Below are 25448 nucleotides of genomic sequence, written 5' to 3'. Positions count from 1 at the left end.
TAGTGTCATACATTCTATTTGCATCTTTCCCTTACCCTATCTCAATGCTAACATTTTGCCATCACTCTCCTCCTAACCTTTCCCCTTTTGGTCTCCTGTTTATCTTAACCCTTTCTGGCTTTAGATTTTCCCTACTTTTTCAGTTTACCCTCTGCTAAAATTTCACCCTACTTATATATCTAATTCTCAAACCCCTGCTCCAAATCCAAACATACCTCTCTCTATGCTACCTTAAAAAAAATTATTTTTCTCTCTGGCCTTTTGTTGTTGTTTGCTTGAATGTTGATTAGATTGAATTTTTATGCTTTTTTATGAGATTGTTTTGATTATTCTTTTTGTTTGGTTGGTTGGTTCTTTTGTTTTCTTTGTTTTTGTTTGTTTTTTACTTTTGTTTTCCCTTGCTTCATTTGATATTAATTGGTGTTGCAGTTTGTATTTATTTCCAGGCTGGTGTTGCTGGAATTTGCTGGGATTAATGGTTGTTCTAGTAGAGTTTACTCCCCATCTATATAGTTTGTTCCACTTTTTTTTCTTAGTATTGTACTTGTCTCTCTTACTTTTTTTTTTCTTTTCTTTTTTTTTCTGTTTGTTTCCCAAGTTCAGATTCACACTCTTTTTTTTTCTTTTTTTTTTTTCTTTTTACTCTCCCTCTTCCACTCCTATTCCCTAATTTGTCTTTCTCTGGTGGTTACCTTTATTGGAGGTATTAATATCGTGAATACAATTCTATTCAGTGCCTTGTGTGTTGTGCCTGGTTGTGTTGTATTTTGTACCTTTAAATCAACGCAAGAGAGAGGGAACTATATAACCAGACATCCGGAGAAGAGAGACAATGGGGAGACAAAGAAATAGCCCGCATAGGAAAGAAAAGCAGTCACCACCAGAAAAGGAAGTAAACGAATTAGAGGCAAACAACCTATCAGAGAAAGAATTCAGAGAAATGGTCATAAGGTGGCTAAAAAGGATGGAAGACAAATTCGACAATATGAGTAAGAACCAAGAGGAAATGAAGAAGAACCAAGAAGAAATGAAAAATGACATTGCTGCTGTAAAGAACTCAATAGAAAGCATCAAGAGTAGACTAGAAGAAGCAGAGGACCGCATAAGTGAGCTAGAAGACAAGATGGAAAAAAATACCCAATTAAAACAGCTTCTAGAAACAAAAATTAGAAAGTATGAGGAGAGCCTAAGGGAACATCGGGACAACAAAAAACAAAGCAACATCAGGATAATAGGGGTACAAGAAGGAAAGGAAATGGAGCAAGGAATAGAAAACCTGTTTGAAGAAATAATAACAGAAAACTTCCCTGATTTAGGGAAGAAAAAACCCACACAAGTCCAAGAAGCTCACAGAGTTCCAAGCAAAATGAACCCCAAAAGACCGACGCCAAGGCACATTATAATTAAGTTGGCAAACACCAACGAGAAAGTAAGAATCTTAAAAGTGGCCAGAGAGAGACAGACAGTTACATACAAAGGAACCCCCATCAGACTAGCAACTGATTTCTCAACAGAAACTCATCAGGCCAGAAGGGAATGGCATGAAATATACAAACTCAAGCAAAGGAAGGGTCTCAATCCAAGAATACTGTGCCCAGGAAGGCTATCAATCAAAATTGAAGGTGAAATCAGGAGCCTCACAGACAAAAAGGGACTAAGGGAGTTTATCACCACCAAACCAGCAATGCAAGAAATGCTAAAGGGTCCGCTATAAAAAAAAAAAAAAAAAGAAGGAAGAAAGAAAGAAAGAAAGAAAGAAAGAAAGAAAGAAAGAAAGAAAGAAAGAAAGAAAGAAATAGGAAGCAAAGAGGGAAAACAGGGGTATAGAATAAAAATGGTGACAATTAAGTACCTATCAATAATAACTTTAAATGTAAATGGATTGAATGCCCCAATCAAAAGACACAGGGTAACAGATTGGATAAGAAAATAAAACCCATATATCTGCTGTCTACAGGAAACCCACCTCAAAAAAAAAAGGACGCATACAGACTGAGAATAAAAGGATGGAAAAAGGTTTTCCAGACGAATGGAAATGAAAAAAAAGCTCGGGTAGAAATACTTGTATCTGACAAATTAGATCTCAAAGTGAAGGATATAACAAGAAATAATGAAGACCACTTCATAATACTAAAGGGAGCAATCCAACAAGAAGAAATAACTCTGGTAAACATATATGCACCCAATACAGGAGCACCAAGATACATTAAAAAACTCCTGGAAGATATCAGAGGAGAGATTGACAGCAATACAATCATAGTAGGAGACTTCAATACCCCACTATCACCATTGGAAAAATCCTCTAAACAAAAAATCAGCAAAGAAACAGCAATCCTAAATGACTCACTAGACCAGATGGAATTAATCGACATCTTCAGAATATTTCACCCCAAAGCCACAGAATATACATTCTTCTCAAGTGCACATGGGTCATTTTCAAAGATAGACCATATGTTAGGACATAGGCAAAGTCTCTCCAAATTCAAGAAGATAGAAATCATATCAAGCATCTTCTCAGATCACAGTGCCATAAAACTGGAAATCAACTACAATAAAAACAACCCAAAGAAATCAAACACATGAAGACAAAACAGCATGCTATTAAACAATGACTGGGTTACCAAAGACATCAAGGAAGAAATAAAAAACATCATGGCAACAAATGACAATGAAAACAAAACAATCCAAAATCTATGGGACACAGCGAAAGCAGTCCTGAGAGGGAAGTTCATAGCTCTACAAGCCTACTGCAAAAAAAAAAAGAAACAATGGTAATAAATTACCTAACCCAACAACTCAAAGAGTTAGAGAGAGAGCAACAAGAAAAGTCCAGTATAAGCAGAAGGAAAGAAATAATAAAGATCAGAGCAGAGATAAACGACATAGAGACCAAAGAAACAATACAAAAGATCAACAAAACCAAGAGCTGGTTCTTTGAAAGGATAAACAAGATTGATGAACCTCTAGCCAGGCTCACAAAGAAGAAAAGAGAGAGGACCCAAATAAACAAAATCAGAAATGAAAGAGGTGAAATAACAACAGACCCTGACGAAATACAAAGGATTGTTACAAAATAGTATGAGCAACTCTATTCCAACAAACTGGACAACCTGGAGGAAATGGACATATTCCTAGACAAATACAACCTTCCAAAACTCAATCAAGAAGAATCTAAACAGCTCAACAGGCCAGTAACTATGGAAGAAATTGAAGCAGTCATCAAAACGCTTCCGGCAAACAAAAGCCCAGGGCCAGACGGCTTCACAGGAGAGTTTTACCAAACTTTCAAGGAAGAACTAAAACCTATCCTCCTCAAACTATTCCAAAAAATTAAAGAGGAAGGAACACTTCCAGTCTCCTTCTATGAACCCAGCATCACCCTAATACCAAAAGCAGATAAAGACAACACAATGAAAGAGAATTACAGACCAATATCCCTCATGAACATAGATGCCAAAATCCTCAATAAAATCCTAGCAAATCGGCTCCAGCAATACATCAGAAAGATCATACATCATGACCAAGTAGGACTTATCCCAGGAATGCAAGGATGGTACAATATCCGCAAATCAATAATTGTGATACATCACATAAACAAATTGAGAGATAAAAATCACATAGTCATATCAATAGATGCAGAAAAAGCATTTGACAAAATCCAACACCCTTTCTTGATAAAAACTCTCAACAAGGTGGAAATAGAAGGATCATACCTCAACATAATAAAAGCTATATATGATATACCCACAACAAACATCATACTCAATGGACAAAAACTAAAAACATTTCCCCTAAGAACAGGAACAAGACAGGGATGACCACTCTCACCATTCCTGTTTGACATAGTACTGGAAGTATTAGCTATCACAATTAGGCAAGAAAAAAAAATAAGAGGCATCCAAATTGGAAAAGAAGAAGTGAAGCTGTCCTTATTTGCAGATGACATGATATTGTACATAAAAAACCCAAAAGATTCCATAAAAAAACTAATATACTTAATAAATGAATTCGGCAATGTAGCGGGATACAAAATTAACGCCAAGAATTCTATGGCATTTCTATACACCAATAGTGAACTTACAGAAAGAGAGACTAAAAAAGCAATCCCATTTACCATCGCACCAAAAAAATTAAGATACCTAGGAATAAACTTAACTAAGGAGGTAAAAGACCTATACGCGGAAAACTACAGGACACTGAAAAAAGAGATAGAGGAAGACGTAAACAGATGGAAGAACATACCATCTTCATGGATTGGTAGAATCAACATCATTAAAATGTCCATACTACCCAAAGCAATCTACAGATTCAATGCACTCCCCATCAAAATACCAACAGCATATTTCACACACCTAACTCTCCAAAAATACATCTGGAATAAAAAAAGACCCCGAATAGCCACAGCAATCCTGAGAAAGAAGAATAAAATAGGAGGGATCTCAATACCAGATTTCAAGCTGTATTACAAAGCCACTGTTCTCAAAACAGCCTGGTACTGGCACAAGAACAGACATATAGATCAATGGAACAGAATAGAGAATCCAGATATCGACCCAAACCACTATGCTCAATTAATATTTGACAAAAGAGGCATGAACATACAATGGAGTCAAGACAGTCTCTTCAATAAATGGTGTTGGAAAAATTGGACACACACATGCAAAAAAATGAAACTAGATCACCAACTTTCACCATACACAAAAATAAACTCAAAATGGATACAGGACTTAAACATAAGACGGGAAACCATAAAAATACTAGAGGAATCCACAGGCAACAAAATCTCAGACATATGCTAAAAGAACTTCTTCACTGACACTGCCCCTAGGGCAATGGAAGCTAAAGAGAAAATTAACAAACGGGACTACATCAAAATAAAAACCTTTTTTACAGCAAAAGAAACCATCAACAAAACAACAAGAAAGCCCACTGCATGGGAGAACATATTTGCAAATGCTATCACTGATAAAGGTATAATCTCCAACATCTACAGGCAGCTTATGCAACTTAATAAAAGGAAGATAAATGATCCAATAAAAAAATGGGCAACGGACCTAAACAGAATATTTTCAAAAGAAGACAAAAGGAAGGCCAAGAGACACATGAAAACATGCTCAAAGTCACTTATTATCTGAGAGATGCAAATCTAAACAACAATGAGGTACGATCTCACACCTGTCAGAATGGCTATCATCAACAAATCAACAAACGACAAGTGTTGGCGAGGATGCGGAGAAAAAGGAACCCTCGTGCACTGCTGGTGGGAATGCAGACTGGTGCAGCCACTGTGGAGAACAGTATGGAGTTTCCTCAAAAAACTGAAAATGGAACTCCCATTTGACCCAGGAATCCCACTCCTGGGAATATATCCGAAGAAACTAGAAACACCAATCAGAAAGGATATATGCACCCTTATGTTCATAGCAGCACAATTTTCAATAGCTAAGATTTGGAAACAGCCTAGGTGCCCATCAGCAGATGACTGGATCAGAAAACTGTGGTACATCTACACAACAGAATACTATGCTGCCATAAAAAAGAAGGAATTCTCATCATTTGCAGCAACCTGGATGGAATTGGAGAACATTATGCTAAGTGAAATAAGCCAGTCAATGAAAGAAAAATACCACATGATCTCACTCATTTGTGGATAATAAAGAACATTATAAACTGATGAACAAAAAGATAGATACAGAGACAGTAAAGAAACAAACAGACTTTCAAATTACAGGGGGAAAGTTAGGGAGAGGTGGGGGAGATAAGAAATCAAACGAAGGACTTGTATGCATGCATATAAGCATAAACAATTTACGCAAAACTCTGGGGGGTGAGGGCATGTATGGGTGTGGGGAGGGGTGGTAATGGTAAGATATGTACACATATAATACCTCAATAAAAATAAATAAAATAAAATAAAGCCATCCTAATATATATATATATATATATATATATATATATATATATATATATGTATGTATATAAAATAAAAGCCATATGTGGCAAGCACAGTTAACATTATACTCAATGATGAAAACTGAAAAATTTTCCTGGAAGATCAAAACAAAGATACTTACTCTCAACACTTTTGTATAATGCTCTATGGTACAGAAATTCCTAGTCAGAGCAATTATGCAAGAAAAATAAAAGGCATCAAAATTGGAAAGAAAGAAAGCAAAATTATTTCTATTTACCAATGACATGAACTTAGTTATAGAAAACTCTATTCAACTAAAAAAAACCCCTATTATAACTAATAAACAAATCCAGTAAATGTTCAGAATACAAAATCAACACAAAAATTTACATTCTATACTCTACCAAAATCCCAATGACATGCTTTACACACATATAAAATACATTCCTAAAATCCATATGGAACCATAAAAGACCCAAAATAGTTATCTTTATTGAAAAGAACAAAGATGAAGGCATGATATGTCCTGATTTCAAAATATATTACAAAACTACAGTAATTAAAACAGTATGGCATTATTATAAAGATTGCTCAATGGAGAATAAAGTGCCCAGAAATAAACTGTCAAGTGATCTTCCACAAGGGTACCAAGAATATATAATGGAAAAGGATAGTTCCTTCAATGAATGATGGAAAACTGGTTAACCACATGCAAAAGGATGAAATTATACTCTGTATTACACCACACACAAAAATGATTCAATTCAAAATGACTCAAAGACTTAAATTTAATACATGAAGCTATAAATCTCCTAAAAGAAAGCAAATGGAAAAAGCTTCTTGACACTGGTCTTTTTTTTTTTTTTTTTTTTTTTACAGAGATGAAGGGAGAGAGAGAGTTAGAAACATTAATGAGAGAGAAACTTAGATCAGCTACCTCCTGCACACCCCCTACTGGAGATGTGCCCATAACCAAGGTACATGCCCTTTACCAGAATCGAACGTGGGACCTTTCAGTCCGCAGGCCAACACTCTATCCACTGAGCCAAACCAGTCAGGGCGACAATGGTCTTAAGAATACCTTCTTGGATATGACACCAAAACCACAGGCAACAAAAGCAAAAATAGACAAGTAGGACTACATCAGATTAAAAGCTTCTTCCCAAGAAAGGAAACAATCAACAAAGTTGAAAAGTCAACCTATAGGATGGGACAAAATGTTTTAAAACGTTTCATTCTTAAGCAGTTAATACTTAAATTACACAAGAAACTCCTATAATTCCATAATTAAAAAAAAAAAAACACAAAAGAAAACAAAGAATCCACTTAAAAATGGGAAAACAACTTGAAAAGATTTTTCTTCAAAGAAGACATACAGCCCTGGCTGGTTTGGCTCACTGGATAGAGTGTTGTCCTGCAGACTAAGGGGTCCCGAGTACGATTCCAGTCAAGGGCACATGCCCGGGTTGCGGACTCGATCCTCAGTAGGGGATGTGTAGGAGGCAGCCAATCACTGATACTCTCTCATCATTGATTTTTCTATCACTCTTCTTCTCCCTTCCACTCTGAAATAAATAAAATAAATATATATGTATATATATTTATAATATATATACAAATATATATCCTATCTAATAAAAGAGTAATATGCAAATTGACTGTCACTCCAAACACACAACATGGCTGCCCTCATGTGGTCAAAGATGGATGCCCCCATGTGGACACAAGATGGCCACCACAAGATGGCCAGCAGGGAAGAGCAGTTGGGAGGGACCAGGCCTGCAAGGAAGAGCAGTTGTGGGTGATCAAGCATGCAGGGGAGGGCAGTTAGGGGTGACCAGGCTGGCAGAGGAGGGAAGTTGGGGGCAACTGGGCCTGCAGGGAAGTGCAGTTGGGGGGCCCCAAGCCTGGAGGGGAAGGCAGTTATGGGCAAACAGGCTGGCAGGGGAGCAGTTAGGCATCAATCAGGCTGGCAGGGGAGTGGTTAGGGGGTGATCAGGCTAGCAGTCAGAAGTGGTTAGTGGCAAGCTAGCAGTCAGAAGCGGTTAGGGGCAATTAGGAAGGCAGGCAGGCGAGCAGTTGGGAGCCAGCAGTCCTGGATTGTGAGAGGGATGTCCGACTGCCTGTTTAGGCCCTATTCTACTGGGATCAGGCCTATATGGGCAATCGGACATCCCTTGAGGGGTCCCAGATCGGAGAGGGTGCAGGCTGGGCTGAGGGACAACCCACCCCCCCCATGCACGAATTTCATGCATGAGGCCTCTAGTCCTATCTAATAAAAGAGTAATATGCAAATTAACCATCACTCTGCTACATCCACAAGCCACGCCCACCAGCCAATCAGGAGTGAATATGCAAATAAACCCAACCAAGATGGCTACGGCCACAGAGAGCAGGGAGGAGGCTTGGGTTTCCCCGGCAATGGAGGAAGCCAAGCTTTCCACCTGCCTTGGCCAGCCTAGGCCTCCACTCAAGGCTACAAAGTTTCAATGATAGAAGATACATAAATCCAAACAGAAATGGCAGCAGCCATGGAGCTGGAAAGAGCAAGAGGCTAGGGTTGCCCCCTGCAATGGAGGAAGCCAAGCTTTCTGCACACCATGGCCGGCCCAGGCCTCTACTCCAGGCTACAAAGTTTCAATTATAGAAGATACATAAGTCCCAACAGAAATGGCTGCCGCCATGGAGCAAGCAGAAGGCTTGGCTCCGCTCCAGGCTACAAAGTTTCAATTGTAGAAGATAAACAAACCCCAGATACCAGGGCTTCCGCTTGGGTCACCAGGGGGCGTGGCCAGCCTGCAAACCACCACAGGCCCCTCGCCCAGGCTGCCCCACACCCCAAGTGAGCCCCCACCCTGATCCAGGACACCCTTCAGGGCAAACCAGCTGGCCCCCACCCGTGCACCAGGCCTCTATCCTATATAATAAAAGAGTTATATGCAGATTGACCATCACTCCAACACACGAGATGGCTGCCCCCATGTGGTAAAAGATTGTGCCCCCATGTGGACACAAGTTGGCCACCACAAGTTGGCCAGCAGGGGAGGGCAGTTGGGAGGGACCAGGCCTGCAAGGGAGGGCAGTTAGGGGTGACCAAGCAAGCAGAGGAGGGAATTTGGGGGCAACCAGTATTGCAGGGAAGGGCAGTTGTAGGGGGACACAGGCCTGCAGTGGAGAGCAGTTGGGGGAGACCCAGGCATGCAGGGAAGGGCAGTTGGGAGGGACCCAGGCCTGCAGGGGAGAGCAGTTGGGGGGGACCAGGCCTGCAGGGGAGGGCAGTTGGGGGCAAACATGCTGGCAGGGGAGCAGTTAGGCATCAATCAGGCTGGCAGGGGAGTGGTTATGGGGTGACCAGGCTGGTAAGCAGAAGCGGTTAGGGGCAATCAGGAAGGCAGCCAGGAGAGCAGTTGGGAGCCAGCAGACCTGGATTGTGAGAGTGATCCCAGATTGGAGAGGGTGCAGGCTGGGCTGAAGGACACCCCCCCTCCATGCATGAATTTCATGCACAGGCCTCTAGTATGTATATATATTAGAAGCCTCGTACAGAGGCCTGATGCACGAAATTCATGCATGGGGACGGGAAGTATGTCTCTCAGCCCAGCCTGTACCCTCTCTAATCTGAGACATCCCTCTCAGAATTCAGGACTGCTGGCTCCTAACCGCTCGCCTGCCTGCCTGCCTGCCTGATTACCCCTAGCCACTTCTGCCTGCCAGCCTGATCACCCCCTAACTGCTCCCCTGCCAGCCTGATTGACAGCTAACTGCTACTGTGCCAGCCCCATGGGCCCCAACTGCCCTCCCCTGCCAGCATGATGGCCCCCAACTGCCCTCCCCTGCCTGCCCAATCACCACCAACCGCCCTCCCCTGTAGGCCAGATTGCCCCAACTTCCCTCCCCTGCCAACCCGATCGCCCCCATCTGCCCTCCCCTTCCAGCCAAATCACCCACAACTGCCCTCCCCTGCTGGCCCGATCACCCCCAAGCACCTCTCCTGCTGGCCAGATGGCACCCAACTGCACTCCGCCACCAGCCAGATCACCCCCAACCGCCTTCCCCTGCCAGCCCAATTGCCCCCAACTGCCCTCCCCGGCCAGCCTAATGGCCCCCAACTGCCTTCCCCTGCTGACACAATCACCTCCAAGTGCCCTCCGCCACTGGCCCGATGGCTCCAAACTGCCCTCCCCTGCTGGCCCGATCACTCCCAACTGCCCTCCCCCGCTGGCCCGATCGACCCCAATTGCCCTCCCCTGCTGGCCTGATCACCCAAAACTGCCCTCCCCTACTGACCATCTTGTGCTGGCCATCTTGTGGTGGCGTGAGGGCAGCCATCTTGTGTTGATTTGAGGGTGTTGCATGAGGGCACAAGGACCACCTAGGCTTTTATTAGTATATATGTGTGTGTGTGTGTGTGTGTGTGTGTGTGTGTGTGTGTGTGTGTGTATGTGTGTGTATATATATATATATACACACACACATATATATATATAAAGAAGACATACAGATTTCCAACAGGTATATAAAAAGGTCTTAGTAAACATCCCTAATCATCAGGAAATGCAAATCAAACTGTAATTAGATATCACCTCCTATCTGCTTGGATTACTATTATAAAAAAAAAATTAGAGATAACACATGTTGGTATGCTATTGGTAGGAATGTAAAATAGTACAGCTATTATAGAAAACAGTATGGAGGTTCCTCAAAAAATTAAAAATAGAAATGCCATAAGATACAGCAATCCCACTTTGGATATTTATCCAAAGGAATTGAAATCAGGACCTCAGGGAGATATCTTCACTCTCATGTTCACTATAGCATTATTCACATTAGCCAAGATATGGAAACAATCCAAAGAACCCAAATGTCCATCAACAAATGAATGGATAAGGGCAATGTGACGGTGTGTGTGAATAATTACAGTGTAATATTATTCATCCTTAGAAAAGAAGAATATTATGCAACATGTGACTACTTGGATGAATCTTGGGTACTAAATTAACTAAGCCAGTCTCAGAAGGACAAATATTGTATGATTCCATATATATGAGAAATGTAAAATAGTCAAACTCAAAAAGCAGAGCATAGAATGGTAGTTACTAGGGAGAGGGTGGAATATTAAATGGAAGTTGTATACAGTTTGTTATGCAAGATAAAGTACCAGAGATATGTTATACAAATAGAGTCTATAGTTAAAAACATAGTATTATACACTTAAACATTTGCTAAGAGAGTAAATCTCATGTTAAGCATTCTTACCACACACACACACACACACACACACACACACACACACACACACAAAAAAAACCCACAAAGAAAATTTTGGAAGTTATGGGTATATATTTATTACCTTGATTGTGATGACAGTATCATAGTTATATGCATATGTACAAACTCATCATATTGTATACATTAAGCATGTGCAGGGTTTGTTTGTTTTTAGTATCAATAAGACATCAATAAAGATTTTTTTTAAGATAAAGAAAAAAGCCCTAGCCAGTTTGACTCAGTGGATAGAACATCGGCCTAAGGACCAAAGGGTCCCAGGTTCAATTCCAGTCAAGGGCACGTATTTTGGCTATAGGCTCCTCCCCGGCCCGGGCCCTATTTGGGCTCGTGCAGGAGGCAACGAATCGATGTGTTTCTCTCACGTTGATATTTCTCTCTGTCTTTCCCTGTCTCTTCCACTCTCTCTAAAAATCAATGGAAAAATATCCTTGGGTGAGGATTTAAAAAAAAAGAAAAACAATAGAGAATATCAAGGAAACCAGAAGAAGGTTCTTTGAAAAGATAGATTACATTGCAAAATTTTACTTAGACTCACCCTACATAATAAAATAGTAATATGCAAATTGACCGCACCTTTGCTACGCCAAAGCCACGCCCACCAGCTAATCAGGGCAAGTATGAAAATTACCCAACAAAGATGGCAGTTAATTTGCATACGCTGAGGGAGGGAGGAGTGAAGACTGAAGACAACTTAGAAGGAAGAGGGAGAAAAAGCAGAAAGCAAGGTGGCTGCCAGAGGGAAAGCCCGGGCGGGGCGGAGCGGGACGGAGCAGGGCGGGCAGCAGTGGCGCGCTGGTGCAGGCCCAGAGGCTGCAACAGTAGCGGCAGCAGCTGCACACGAGGCCGCAGCAGCCGCTTGCAGGATTCTTCCTGCAAATGGGCTACTAGTTAAGAATAAAGGAGAAAATAATCAAATGACTAAAATAAGGGAATAAAGCAGGGCCATCACTATTCACTTTTTAGGGAAAAAAAAAGGAGCACTAAGAAAATTTTTGTGCTAGCAAATTAGATAAAATAGAGTAAATATACCAACCCCTAAAATGGCAAAAATTGCCGCCCAGTGTGGTTCAGTGATTGAGCATCAACCCATGAACTAAGAGGTCACTGGTTGATTCCGTGTCAGGGCATATGGCCAATTGCAGGCTCAATCAATAGTAGGGGGCATGCAGGAGGCAGACAATCAAAGTTCTCTCTCATCAATGATTTTATCTCTCTATTCCTTTCCCTTACCCTCTATTTAAAATCAATAAAAACATATTTTTTAAAGTAATGTTAAATTTTCATTAAAAATGAGCAAACCTGACAAAACTGGTTTGGCTCAGTGGATAGAGCGACAGCCTGTGGACTGAAAGGTCCCAGGTTCGATTCCAGTCAAGGGCATGTACCTTGGTTGTGGGCACATCCCTAGTAGGGGGTGTGCAGGAGGCAGCTGGTCGATGTTTCTCTCTCATCGATGTTTCTAGCTTTTTATCCCTCTCCCTTCCTCTCTGTAAAAACTCAATAAAATATATTTTTAAAAAAATGAGCAAACCTAGTAACTGTGCTACATATAATTTTGGGAAAAATATATAAAAACTTTAATTTTGTTTTAAAATACTTACAATATATTATTAAAAATAAGAACTAAATACTGATCATTTTAGAAGTGTAATATTTAAAATTATGTCCCTTCATTATTATACAAGAGGCACAGTGCACAAAAATTCATGCACTTGGGGGGTCCTTCAGCCCAGCCTATTCCTCTCGCAGTCCAGGACCTCTCAGGGGATGTCCACCTGCCATCTTAGGCCTGCTCCCTGGGGGATCGGGCCTAAGCTGCAGTCGGACATCCTTAGCACTGCCAAGGAGGTAGGAGAGGCTCCCGCCACCGCTGCTGTTCTTACAGCTGTCAGCCCAACTTGTGGCTGAGTGGAGCCGCCGCTGTGGGAGCGCACTGACCACCAGGGGGCAGTTCCTGCATTGGGAGTCTGCCCCCTGGTGGTCAGTGTGCATCATAGCAACCATTTGTTCTGCCATTAGGGTCAATTTGCATATTACCCTCTTATTATACAGTATTGTTTATAAAATAAAAAAGGTCTCTAAATCTATATGTAAAATGGCAAACATTAAAGGCAAAGAAAGAATCTTCAAAGCTACCAGAGATAGAAAGTAACCAAAAAGGGAGCTTCCTTTAGAATGTCAGTGTTTCTCAATAGAAACACTTTGGGCCAGAAGGGAGTGGCATGAAGTATACAAAGTAATATAAAGCAAGGGACTGAATCCAAGACTACTCTATCCAGCAAGGCTATCATTCAAAACTGAAGGTGAAATCACAAGCTTTGAAGACAAAGAACGTTAAAGGAGTTTATTACCACCATACCAACACTGAACAACATGCTAAAGGAACTGCTGTAAGAAAAAGAAATAGATGATAGATAGATAATAGATAGATAGATAGATAGATAGATAGATAGATAGATAGATAGATAGATAGGAAATAAAGGCACATATAATAAAAATGGCAATAAAGAAGTATCTACCAATAATAATCTTAAATGGAAAAGGCTTAAATGCTCCAATCAAAAGACATAGGATAGCTGAATAGATAAGAAAACATGACCCATATATAAGCTGTCTACAAGAGACCCACCTCAGAACAAAAGACTCACACAGGATGAGAGTGAAGGGATGGAAAAAAAATTCCCATGCAAATGGAAGTGGAAAAAAGAGTCTGGACCAATAATACTAATATCTGACAAAATAGACTTCAAATGAAGTCCATAAAAAGAGATAATCAAGGCCACTTCATACAACTAAAGGGATCAATACAAAAAGAGGATATAAGCCTAGAAATCATATATGCACCCAATACAGGAGCAATCAATCAAAAAAAAAAAGTCTGGAGTACCTTAAGGGAGAGGTTGAGAGCTATATAATCATAGTAGGTGACTTTAACATACCACTGACATCACTGGCTAGATCTTCAGACAAAAAATTACCAATAAATCAGCAACTGTAAGTGACACATTAGATCAGATAGATTTAATTGATACTTACAGAACATTTCATCCAAAAGATAGAAAATATACATTCTTGTCAAGTGCACATGGGACATTTCAAACAGAGACCGCATTTTAGGACACAAACTAAGTCTCTACAAGTTCAGAAAGATTGAAATCATATCAAACATCCTCTCAGATCAAAATTACATGAAATTAGAAATAAATACAATAAAAACACTCAAAATCACTGATATGCTGCCTCCTGCACACTCCCTACTGGGGATCGAGCCTGCAACCCAGGTATATACCCTTGACCAGAATCGAACCTGGACCATTCAGTCAACAGGCAGATGCTGTATCCACTGAGCCAAACCAGCGATGGCTCCAACACCCATTTTTGATAAAAACTCTCAGCAAGTGGGAATAGAGGGATTATACTTCAACATAATAAAGGCCATATAGAAGAAACCTACAGCCAACATGATACACAATGGGCAAAAACTAAAACCATTTCCCCTAAGAACAATAACAAGACAGGATTGTCCTCTTTCACTACTCTTATTCAAGATTAGAAACCCAATGCACAAAATTTGTGCAAGAGTAGGCCTTCCTTCCCCCGGCTACCAGCATCGGCTTCCCTCTGGACCTGGGACCCGGGCTTTCCTCAAAGCCCTGGCTTCATCCGGAAGGTCATCTGGAAGGACGCCTGGTGTAATTGGCATATTACCCTTTTATTATTATAGACTTGAGCCCCAATGGGGGGTGGGGGTGTTCCTCAACCGAGTCTGCATCCTCTCCAATCTGGGATCCTGTGGGATCAGGCCTAAACTGGCAGTCAGACATTCCTCTCACAATCCAGGACTGCTGGCTCCCAACCGCTAGCCTGCCTGCCTAACTGATTGCCCCTTAACCGCTTCTGCCTGCCAGTCTGATCACTCGCTAACCACTCCCCTGCCAGCCTGATCAATGCCTAACTGCTCCCCTGCCACCCCAATCACCCCCAACTGCCCTCCCCTGGTGGCCCAGTAGCCCCCAACTGCCCTCCTCTGCTGGCCTAGGCACCCCTAACTGCCCTCCCCTGACAGCCTGGTCGCCCCCAACTGCCCTCCCCTGCTGGCCTGGTTGCCCCCAACTGCCCTCCCCTGGCGACCGTCTTGTGATGACATGTGGCGGCCATCTTGTGATGACATGGGGGTGACCCTCTTGTACCACATGGGCATGGCCATCTTGTGACTACATGGGGGCGGCTATCTTGTGGCCACATGGGTGTGGCCATCATGTGACCACATGGGCGTGGCCATCTTTTGACCACATGGGGGTGGCCAACTTGTACAAGGGCATGATGGTCAATTTGCATATTACCTCTTTATTATATAGGATAGTACCGGAAGTCTTAGCCATAGCAATCAGACAACAAGAAAGCACAGCCCTAGCTGGCTTGGCTCAGAGGATAGAGCTGTCCTGGTTTCAATTCTGGTCAAGGGCACATGCCTGGGTTCCAGGCTGGAGCCTCAGTAGGGGGCATGCAGGAAATAGCCGATCAATGATTCTCTCTCATCATTGATGTTTCTCTCTCTCCCTCCCCATTCCTCTCTGAAATCAATAAAAATATATTTAAAAAATAAATTAAGTTTATAAAAAAAGAAGAAAACATAAAAGGAATCCAAATTGGAAAGGAGGAAGTAAAACTGTCATTATTTCCAGATGACATGATATCCTATATAACAAAGAAGTAATATGCAAATTGACCATCACTCCAACACACAAGATGGCTGCCCTCATGTGGACACAACATGGCCGCCACAAGATGGCTGGCAGGGGAGGGCAGTTGGGGGCAATCAGGCCTGCAGGGGAGGGCAGTTAGGGGTGACCGGGCCAGCAGAGCAGGGCAGTTAGGGGCAACCAGGCCTGCAGGGTAGAACAGATGGGGATGACACAGGCCTGCAGGGGAGGGCAGTTGGGGGCAACCAGGCCTGCAGGGGATGGCAGTTGGGAGGGACTAGGCCTGCAGGGGAGGGCAGTTGGGGGGACTAGGACTTCAGGGGAGGGCAGTTGGGGCAATCAGGCCTGCAGGGAAGGGCAGTTGGATGGGACTAGGCCTCCAGGGGAGGGCAGTTGGCCAGGCTGGCAAGGGAGGGAAGTTAGGGGTGACCAGGCTGGCAGAGGAGGGCAGTTGGGGGCAATCAGGCCTGCAGGGGAAAGCAGTTGGGGGGGGACCAGGTCTGTAGGGGAGGACAGTTGGGGGGTATCCAGGCCTGCAGGGGAGGGCGGTTGGGGGGGACCAGGCCAGCAGGGGAGGGCAATTGGGGGTGGGCGATCAGGCCAGCAGGGTAAGGCAGTTGGGAGGGATCAGGCCTGCAAGGGAGGGCAGTTGGGGGTGATCAGACCTTCAGGGGAGGGCAGTTGGGGGGGACCCAGGCCTGCATGGGAGGGCAGTTGGGGGCAGGTTATCAAGCCAGCAGGGGAAGGCAGTTGGGAGGGACCAGGCCTGTAAGGGAAGGCAGTTGAGGGTGACCAGGCCTGCAGGGGAAGACAGTTGGGGGGGACACAGGCCTGTAGGGAAGGGCAGTTGGTGGGGACAAGGCCTCCAGGGCAGGGCAGTTGGGGGCGACCAGGCCTGTAGGGGAGGGCAGTTGGGGAGGACCATGACAGCAGGGGAGGGCATTTGGGGGCGATCAGGCTGGCAAGGGAGGGAAGTTAGGGGTGACCGGGCCGGCAGGGGAGGGCACTTGGGGAGGACCAGGCTGGCAGGGGAAGGCTGTTGGTGGGGGACCAGTTCTGCAGGTGTGGGCCGTTGGAAGGGACAAGGCCTGCAGGAGTGGGCAGTTAGGGGCAACCAGGCCTGCAGGGGAGAACAGTTGTGGGCGACCAGGCCAGCAGGGGAGGGCATTTAGGGGTGACCTGGCTGGCAAGGGAAGGCAGTTAAGGGTGACTGTTCCAGCAGGGGAGGGAAGTTGGGGGCGACCAGGCCTGCAGGGGAGGACAGTTAGGGTCGACCAGGCTGGCAAGGTAGGGCAGGTAGGGTTGATCTGGCTGGCAGGAGAGCAGTTAGGCATCAATCAGGCTGGCAGGGGAGTGTTTAGGGGGTGATCAGGCTGGTAGGAAGAAGTGGTTAGGGGCAATCAGGCAGGCAGGAAGGCAAGCAGTTGTGAGCCAACAGTCCTGGATTGTGATTGCCTGTTTGCCCCCACCAGGATTGGGCCTAAATGGGCAGTCAGACATCCCTCGAGGGGTCTCAGATTGGAGAGGGTTCAGGCTGGGCTGAGGGACACACACTTCCCACCCCAGTGCACAGCTTTCATGCACTGGGCTTCTAGTTTTACATATAGAACCCTAAAGACTCCTCCAAAAAATTACTAGATTTAATAAATGAAGTCTGCAATGGATCATGATTCAAAATTAACACCCAGAAATCAATGGCATTTTTTTATACACCAATAATGAACTCTGAAAAAGCGAAGAAGAAAAAAAAAACCATTTACCATTGCAACAAAAAAATTAAGATACTTAGAAGTAAACTTAACCAAGGAGGTAAAATACTTGTACTCTTAAAACTACAGAATTTTGAAAAAAGAGAAAGAAGATATAAAACAAATAGAGAATATACTGCATTCATGGATTGGTAGAATTAACATAATTCTACCCAAAGCAATCTATGGATTCAACACTATCCCTATTAAAATATCAAGGACATATTTCACAGATCTTGAAAAAATACTCCAAGCATTTATTTGGAACCAAAAAAGATCCCCAATAGCTGTAGAAATCAAAGGTGGAGTGATAACAATACCGGGTATCAAGCTATATTACAAAGTCACTGTAACCAAAACAGCCTGGTACTGGCATAAAAACAGGCATAGATATCAATGGAACAGAACAGAGACCCCAGAAATTGATCCAAGCCATTATGCTCAATTAATATTTGACAAAGGAGGCAAGAGCATACAATGGAGGAAAAACTGTCTCTTCACTAAATGGTGCTGGGAAAATTGGACAGATATATGCAAAAAAATGAAACTAGACCACCAACTTACACCATACACAAAAATAAACTCAAAATGGTTAAAATACTTCAATGTGAGTCATGAAACCATAAAAATCCTAGAAGAAAGCACAGGCAGCAAAATCTCAGACATATCTTGTAGCAATATGTTTACCGATACATCGTCTAGATGAGCAAGAGAAACAAAGGAAAAATAAGCACATGGGACTACATCAAACTAAAAAACTTCTGCATCAAAATGAAAATGGAATCCACTGTATGGGAGAATATATTTCACAATGATGTATCTGATAAGGGGTTAATTTCCAAAATACATAAAGTACTGATACAGCAGAACAAAAGGAAGACAAACAATCCAATTAAAAAAAAATTGGCAAAGGAGCTGAATGGACACTTCTCCAAAGAGGACATCCAAATGGCCAAGAGATATGAGAAAATGCTGAATGTCACTAATCATAAGAGAGATGCAAATTAAAACACTTAGCACTTACCAGAATGTCTACCAACAATAAATCAACAAACAACAAGTGCTGGTGAGGATGTGGAGAAAAAGAACACTAGTACACTGCTGGTGGGAATGCAAACTGATACAACCAGTATGGAAAACTGTGTGGAATTTCCTCAAAAAATTAAAAATGGAACTTGTGTTTAAACCCAGTGAACCCACTTCTAGGAATATATCTTCAAAATCCTGAAACACCAACCAGAAAGAATATAGGCACCCCTATGTTCATAGCTGCATTAATTACAATACCTAAGATCTGGAAACAGCCCGAGTGCACATCAGTAGATGAGTGGATAAAAAGCTGTGGTATATTTACACAATGGAATACTATGCAGCTGTAAAGAAAAGAAACTTTTGTCCTTTGATATAACATGGAGAGACTTGGAAAGTATTATGCTAAGCAAAATAAGCCAGAGAAAGGCAAATATCTCATGATCTCACTTATATGTGGAATCTAATGAAAAAAGTTAATTAATAAGCAAAATAGTTCCAGAGTCATGGAAGAATACAACAGAATGATGATTCTCAGAGATAAAGGGGGACTGGAAGAGATTAACCAAAGAATTTACATGCATATATGCAAAATCCATGGACTCAGACAATAGTGTCGTGAAGACGTGGGGTGGGGTAGGGAGTGGAGAAAATAGGGTCACTGGGGGTGGGAAGGGAGACATGTCATACTATCAACAACAAAAAATAAATTTTAATAAGTCTATATGAATTAATTGACATAAAATTTCCTTTCTCATGTATTTTATTATTTAAAACTAGAGGCCTGGTGCACAAAATTCATGCACAGGGGGGTGTCCCTCAGCACAGCCTGCACCCTCTCCAATCTGGGACCCCTTGAGGGATGTTCAACTGCTCGTCTAAAGGGATTGGGCCATGGGGGTGTGGCCAGCCTGGGTGAGGGGTTGAGGGCTGTTTTCAGGCTGGCCACACTGCTTCAGGGTGGGGGTCCACACTGGGGTACCTGACCAGCCTGGGTGAGGGGCTGTTGCTGTTTGCAGGCTGGCCACACCCCCTGATGACCCAAGCTCTCCTTTTTTTTCTTTTTTTTTTTTTTCAGCGCCTCCTTGAGCGGAAGCCAGGGCCAGCTGGAAGCAGGTATATGGGATTTATTTATCTTCTATAATTGAAACTTTGTAGCCTTGAGAAGAGGCCAGGGCGGGCCAGGGTGGGTGGGAAGCTTGGCTTCCTCCATCTCCGGGGGCAACCCAAGCCTCCTGCTCGCTCCAGCTCTGTGGCCGCCACCATCTTTGTTGGGTTGATTTGCATACTCGCTCCTGATTGGCTGGTTGATGTATCAGAATGATGGTCAATTTGCATGTTTCTCTTTTATTAGATAGGATTTTTAAATCATATATGCCTACTATAAAATATTGATTTTTCAAATGTTATGATTGGTTTTTAAATTTTGAGTTTTCAATTTTTGCCTAAGTTTAAGGGCCACATTTATACAAAGGGGAAGTAGTAAAATTACACCAATTAACAATCTTGTCTTCTTCCAAACCATGCACCCTACACAAGAAGGAACAATTTTAATGTGATCTGAGATCAATCATAAAATAACAATAAAATATTATGATTTTTAAGAAACAGCTTATATAATAAAGAAGTAATATGCAAATTAACCCTCATGCCCTCACCAGATGGCTGCCTACAACCAGGCCAGTGGGGGAGGTCAGTGAGAGACGACCAAATGACTGAACAGCATGCTGCATGGGGCAACCATGCTGGCAGGGGGCTGTGAGAGGTGATCAGGCGGAATGGGGGCAGTTGGGGAAGAGCAGGCCAGCAGGTGGGGCAGTAAGGGGTGATCAGGCCTGCAGGGGAAGCAGTTAGGGGCAACTTGGTCGGCAGCGGGGTGCAGTTAGGGTGACCAGGCCGGCAGGTGGGGGGCGCATTTAGGGGTGATCAGGCCAGCAGGGGGGGCAGTTAAGGTCAACCAGGCCAGCAGGGGAGGCAGCTAGGGGCAATCAGGCCAGCACACAGAGGCAGTTAGGGGTGACTAGGCAGGCAGGCAGGTGAGCAATTAGAAGCCAGTGGTCCAAGACTGTGGGAGGGATGTTGCTGGAAACCGAACATTGACACTTTGTAGTTAAATGTGAAAAGGGAATCCGGAAGGCTGGTCAACTTTAATCACACTGAATGGTCAGAGCCATTCACTCATAGTTTAGTTGAGACATTGGAACTTAAATATGAAAAGGGAATCCAGAATGCTTTGGTCAACCTTAATCGCTGTGAATGGTCAGAGCTAGTCACTCATTGTTTAGTTGAGACATTGGTAGTTAAAGCAACTCTCACCTGTTAATCATATGTAAATTTTTGCTGATTGTCTATTATTGGAATTTCCTGCCTAAAGGATATGGGTGTATCTCAGAACCCCAATAAAAGGGATGGCAAAGGCCAGAGCAGTAGATAGTCCTCCCACTAGAGGTGGGCTCCCGCCTGGCCCCCCATTTACCCAAATTGATTCTTTTCTAGCTACTTTTCATTTTGATTGCGGCCTTCTCCAGAAACCGGACCTGAACGAGAACCCTGAAACACGTGGGACGTGATAAAGGATTCCACAGGATGTCTGACTGCCGGTTCAGGCCCAATCCTTGGAATCGGGCCTAAACCAGCAGTCGGACATCCCCCAAGGGGTCTCAGATTGGAGAGGGTGCAGGCTGGGCTGAGGGGACCCCCCCCACCACCATGCACAAATTTTGTGCACCGGTCCTCTAGTACAAGTATAATATTCTACCAATTCCTGAAACTTTGAGATTTCCTTTCAACTCTGCCACTAGAATGCAGTGCTTAATATGTTTGATCCTGATTTCCTCTAAAGAACTGTAGTCAGCCATTTGGTCATTTGAGGGAAAATATTAATACTGGATTAATGTTACATTTTCTGACATTTTTTGTGACTTATATTGTAATATAACATTTAATAAAATTATAGTAAATATAATTCTCCCTCAGGGAACTTGAGAACCATAAATTCACCAATAACTGTTCAACAAAACAATTTTTGTTCTGTCAACAATAAATGATATTGTTAAGAAGATACTTCCAAAAGCCTAGACATACAGTGATTTTAAAAACTGAAAATTATCAAACAGTATTAAGCATGCATACAACTTATGGTCTCAACACAAGTACTGTTATGAGGATCTGATTTCTAAAGCAGATGGAAAGAGAGTTCGTAATTTAAGCAGTACATAAGGTATTATTCTCTATCTTCTCCCACAGCATGTAAATATATGGCAAGATACTTTTCTATTGTGAATTTAAAGAATAACTAAGGATTTTATTGTATTTTAATATCAAATATACACTGAGTGGCCAGATTATTATGCATTCAAAGATCATTATGATCTCTGAATGCATAATAATCTGGCCACTCAGTGGATGTGTGTGTGTGTGTGTGTGTGTGTATATATATTAGAGGCCTGGTGCATGAATTCATGCATGGGCCGTTGGCCGGCCTGCCTGCTGGTCAAACTCCTGGTCGAGGGGACAATTTGCATATTAGTCTTTTATTATATAGGATATACACTGAGTGGCCAGATTATTATGCATTCAGAGATCATAATAATCTGGCCACTCAGTGTATGTTGTTGCTATTGTTGTTAAATCTCTAGATGCACAAATGCACACATGATGTATAGTTTTAATCAATAATGATGCTTTAAGCAAAAATGAATTTTTTGCTTGAATATGTATTTCTCTTTTGGAAATTAACAGTTGAAATAAATTTAGAAATAAAAAAAATCTGTTAATTATAAAATTTTAAAATTGAAAGAACTCAAAAAAATAAAACATACACAAAATTAACAAATGTGATATAACCAGTATTAGTTTTGTATAGATCAAATAGCATTTCAAGGAAAATTGATTTACTTTATTAATTGTTCCAATTTATCTGATAATGCTTATAAATTTATAGCAATGTAAATACAAAAAAATTATCCTCCAAATTGTTCATGTTGAAGAAAATTATGTATTTCCATTAAGATTGGATACAGTTAACTGTAATGAAATTACACTAAAACAATAACTTACTTGAAGTCACCAGCAGTATGGAAGGGATTTTTAACATTCACAGTGATTTCTTTCCATGTATAACATGGGCTTTTGCATCTGATAATTTTCTAAAGTAAAAAATAAAGACATACTAAATGGTAAGAACAAAAAAGAATAACCTGAATCATAAAATAAAAGCTTAAAGCATCTAAAAACCTGTTCATTCAAATATTACAATGATATTAATATGTATAATTCCCTTTTTCCCAGAAATATTGCACTGAAAAAATCTGAGTGGGAAGAAATAAAAACATATTTCACATTTTACTTCATCACTGATCAACAGTACTTTTGCTACAACTGAACTATCTGTCACAATATTATCTCCCAAATGTATTTCCTTAAAATATTTTTATTAATGACTGAGCATTTGCAAATTAATTGTATTAATTTGAAAATTAATTATATATACCTAATAACATTACATAAAGAAGAGGCATGTGTGTGTGTGAGTATGCACATAAGTGTGTGAGTGTATGAATACCTATCTGTGTATGTGTGTGAGTGTGACATGCCTGCATTTATAATATGGTGGCTTACACTGACATATTTTTAATCTAATAAAGGTACAAACATAAAATTTATAATGAAAATTACCCAATGGCTCTCCATCGAGGAAAAGATTCTAGGTATTCTACATTTTCAGACTGATGGTGTTCTTACCTTCTTTTAATTCTCCCTTAGTACCTGCTCTACCTCCTGGTAACTAAGACCATGAGTATTTAGATGGAGCAGTAAACAGAGACCACATGAGTTTCAAGTGTCAGTGTTTCTGCCCTGTAGCCATGTTAATGGAAGGCTAAAACCATCAATGTCTCTTAGATACATGTGGCAAAGCAACATTTGGTTTCATAAAATTTGTGTGAAAGGATTGGGAGTTCATTATTCAGGAGAAAATCAGATCATAATAAATATCTCAGTGACAATCAAATGCCTGCTTCCTACTCTGGGTGTCATCTACCTAATAAAAGAGTAACATGCTAATTGACCATACCTTCACAAGGCCCACCAGCCAATCAGGAGTGAGTATGCAAATTAACCCAACAACGATGGCAGGTTAATTTGCATACACAGGTGCCGAACAGCTGGGGGCAGAATGGGACACTTGCGTCATCGCCATGGTGATGACACAGGCATTCTGCACCACCCCAGCTGCTCCAGGCCTCTGGGAAGCATGGGAAGGCAGAAAGGCAGCTCGGGGCCAGAGTGGAAAGGTGGTGCCAGCCAGAGTGAAGGCGCTGCTTGCAGCCAGGGGAAGGAAGGCCCATTCTTGCACGAATCTTCATGCATCGGGCCTCTAGTTATCTAATAAGCCAGTCTGCCCATGTGAACATCTTAATGCTCTCCTTACAAAACTGACCATCATTAGGGTTATTCTACTTACTTCCTACCCATGCCACTGCACACCTAAAACTCTTTATATTCCATATGGAAATCTGGCACAATAACAAATTTACTTTTTCTTCACCATATGTCCATGGTGGGACATAATATTTAGCCAGAATACTGACTATAAAACGTCAATCATAGCAATGTCACATTTATGTTACAGAAAATTTTAAAATCCTTCTCCCTCTGGAACACCATCACTTCTCAATAAATGCCAGCCTTAGCATTATCTTTATAATGCCTTAATACACAGGACACTCAAGAGAAATTAAAGAATTTTCTTTGCTGTGTAAACCACCAAGCCTTAATTCAAATAAAAGCAGACACAGGCCCAGGAAAAAGAGCTATGCTTGGGATGCTCAATGGCATGAAAAGACAAGCAAAGACATATAAAATAGGTAAAATTTACTTACCATGGGATTAAATTTGCGGACTTCACCCTTAAGAGCAAAAATCATTGTAGTGCCTCCCACTGCCATATTAGGTGTTGAAATTAATATCAGTGAAGCTTTGGCAGGATGGAGGAAGCGACTGTTGAATTTCACAGTAATCTGGATTTCGTCTCTATTTAATAAAAGATAAAAGAAAAATATTTTATTGAAAGAAGACAACTAACAACCATCTGTTCAGTGAAGACCATATGCCCAGTGCCTACACTCTGCAATACAATAATTTCTAGAGTAAAATTCAAGACTATTGCTGATCTCAGGAAGCCTACAATCTAGTTATTGTTATCAGTTAAAACATCTTGATCCACCCCTGTGTCCTCTTTGGAGAATTGTCTATTCAGGTTCTTTGCACATATTTTTCATCAGATTATTTGTTCTTTTTGGTGTTGAGTTATATGATTTCCTTATATATCATATATACTAAAAGGCTAATATGCAAATAGATCAAATGGCGGAACGACCGAACGGTGGAACAACAGAACAACCAGTTGTTATGACATGTGCTGACCACAAGGGGCACACGCAGACTATGGCGGGCATTGGCAGCAGGCAGTAGAGCAAGGAACATGGCAGGCATCAGCTGCAGCGGGATGGTGGAGCAGGTGAGCGGGGGTGAGCTTCGGTGGTTACTAAAAATTATTTGCTCCCATGTGCTGTGGTCCCACCCAGGACTTACACCTGCTGACATCACCGGCCCTGCTCACAGCCAGAACCGCCAATCGCACCTGCTGCCTGCACCCAGAGCCAGCCCTGATTGCTCGTTGCCATTAGTGGGTGTGAGTGATGGCTGCCAGCCCCAATTGCCCCTCAGGGCTTCTCCACCTCCCCCAGCTCCTGAGGGGTGATC

General features: G+C 42.1%; 1 protein-coding gene across 1 annotated transcript in view; it reads right to left on the bottom strand.

Moving 5' to 3' along the window:
- The window catches only part of CFAP47 (cilia and flagella associated protein 47), a 502125-nt gene that overhangs the window by 219158 nt on the left and 257519 nt on the right, over positions 1-25448 (bottom strand). The window contains exons 39-40 of the mRNA XM_054720946.1: positions 24566-24716; positions 22743-22831 (exon numbers count right to left, since the gene is read on the bottom strand). Coding sequence (XP_054576921.1) covers positions 22743-22831; positions 24566-24716 — 240 coding nt within the window. The remainder of the gene's footprint in view (positions 1-22742; positions 22832-24565; positions 24717-25448) is intronic.

This window comes from Eptesicus fuscus, chromosome 1, assembly GCF_027574615.1.
Source record: "Eptesicus fuscus isolate TK198812 chromosome 1, DD_ASM_mEF_20220401, whole genome shotgun sequence".
In the NCBI taxonomy this organism is placed as follows: Eukaryota; Metazoa; Chordata; class Mammalia; order Chiroptera; family Vespertilionidae; genus Eptesicus; species Eptesicus fuscus.
This window is presented reverse-complemented; position numbering and strand designations above follow the sequence as displayed.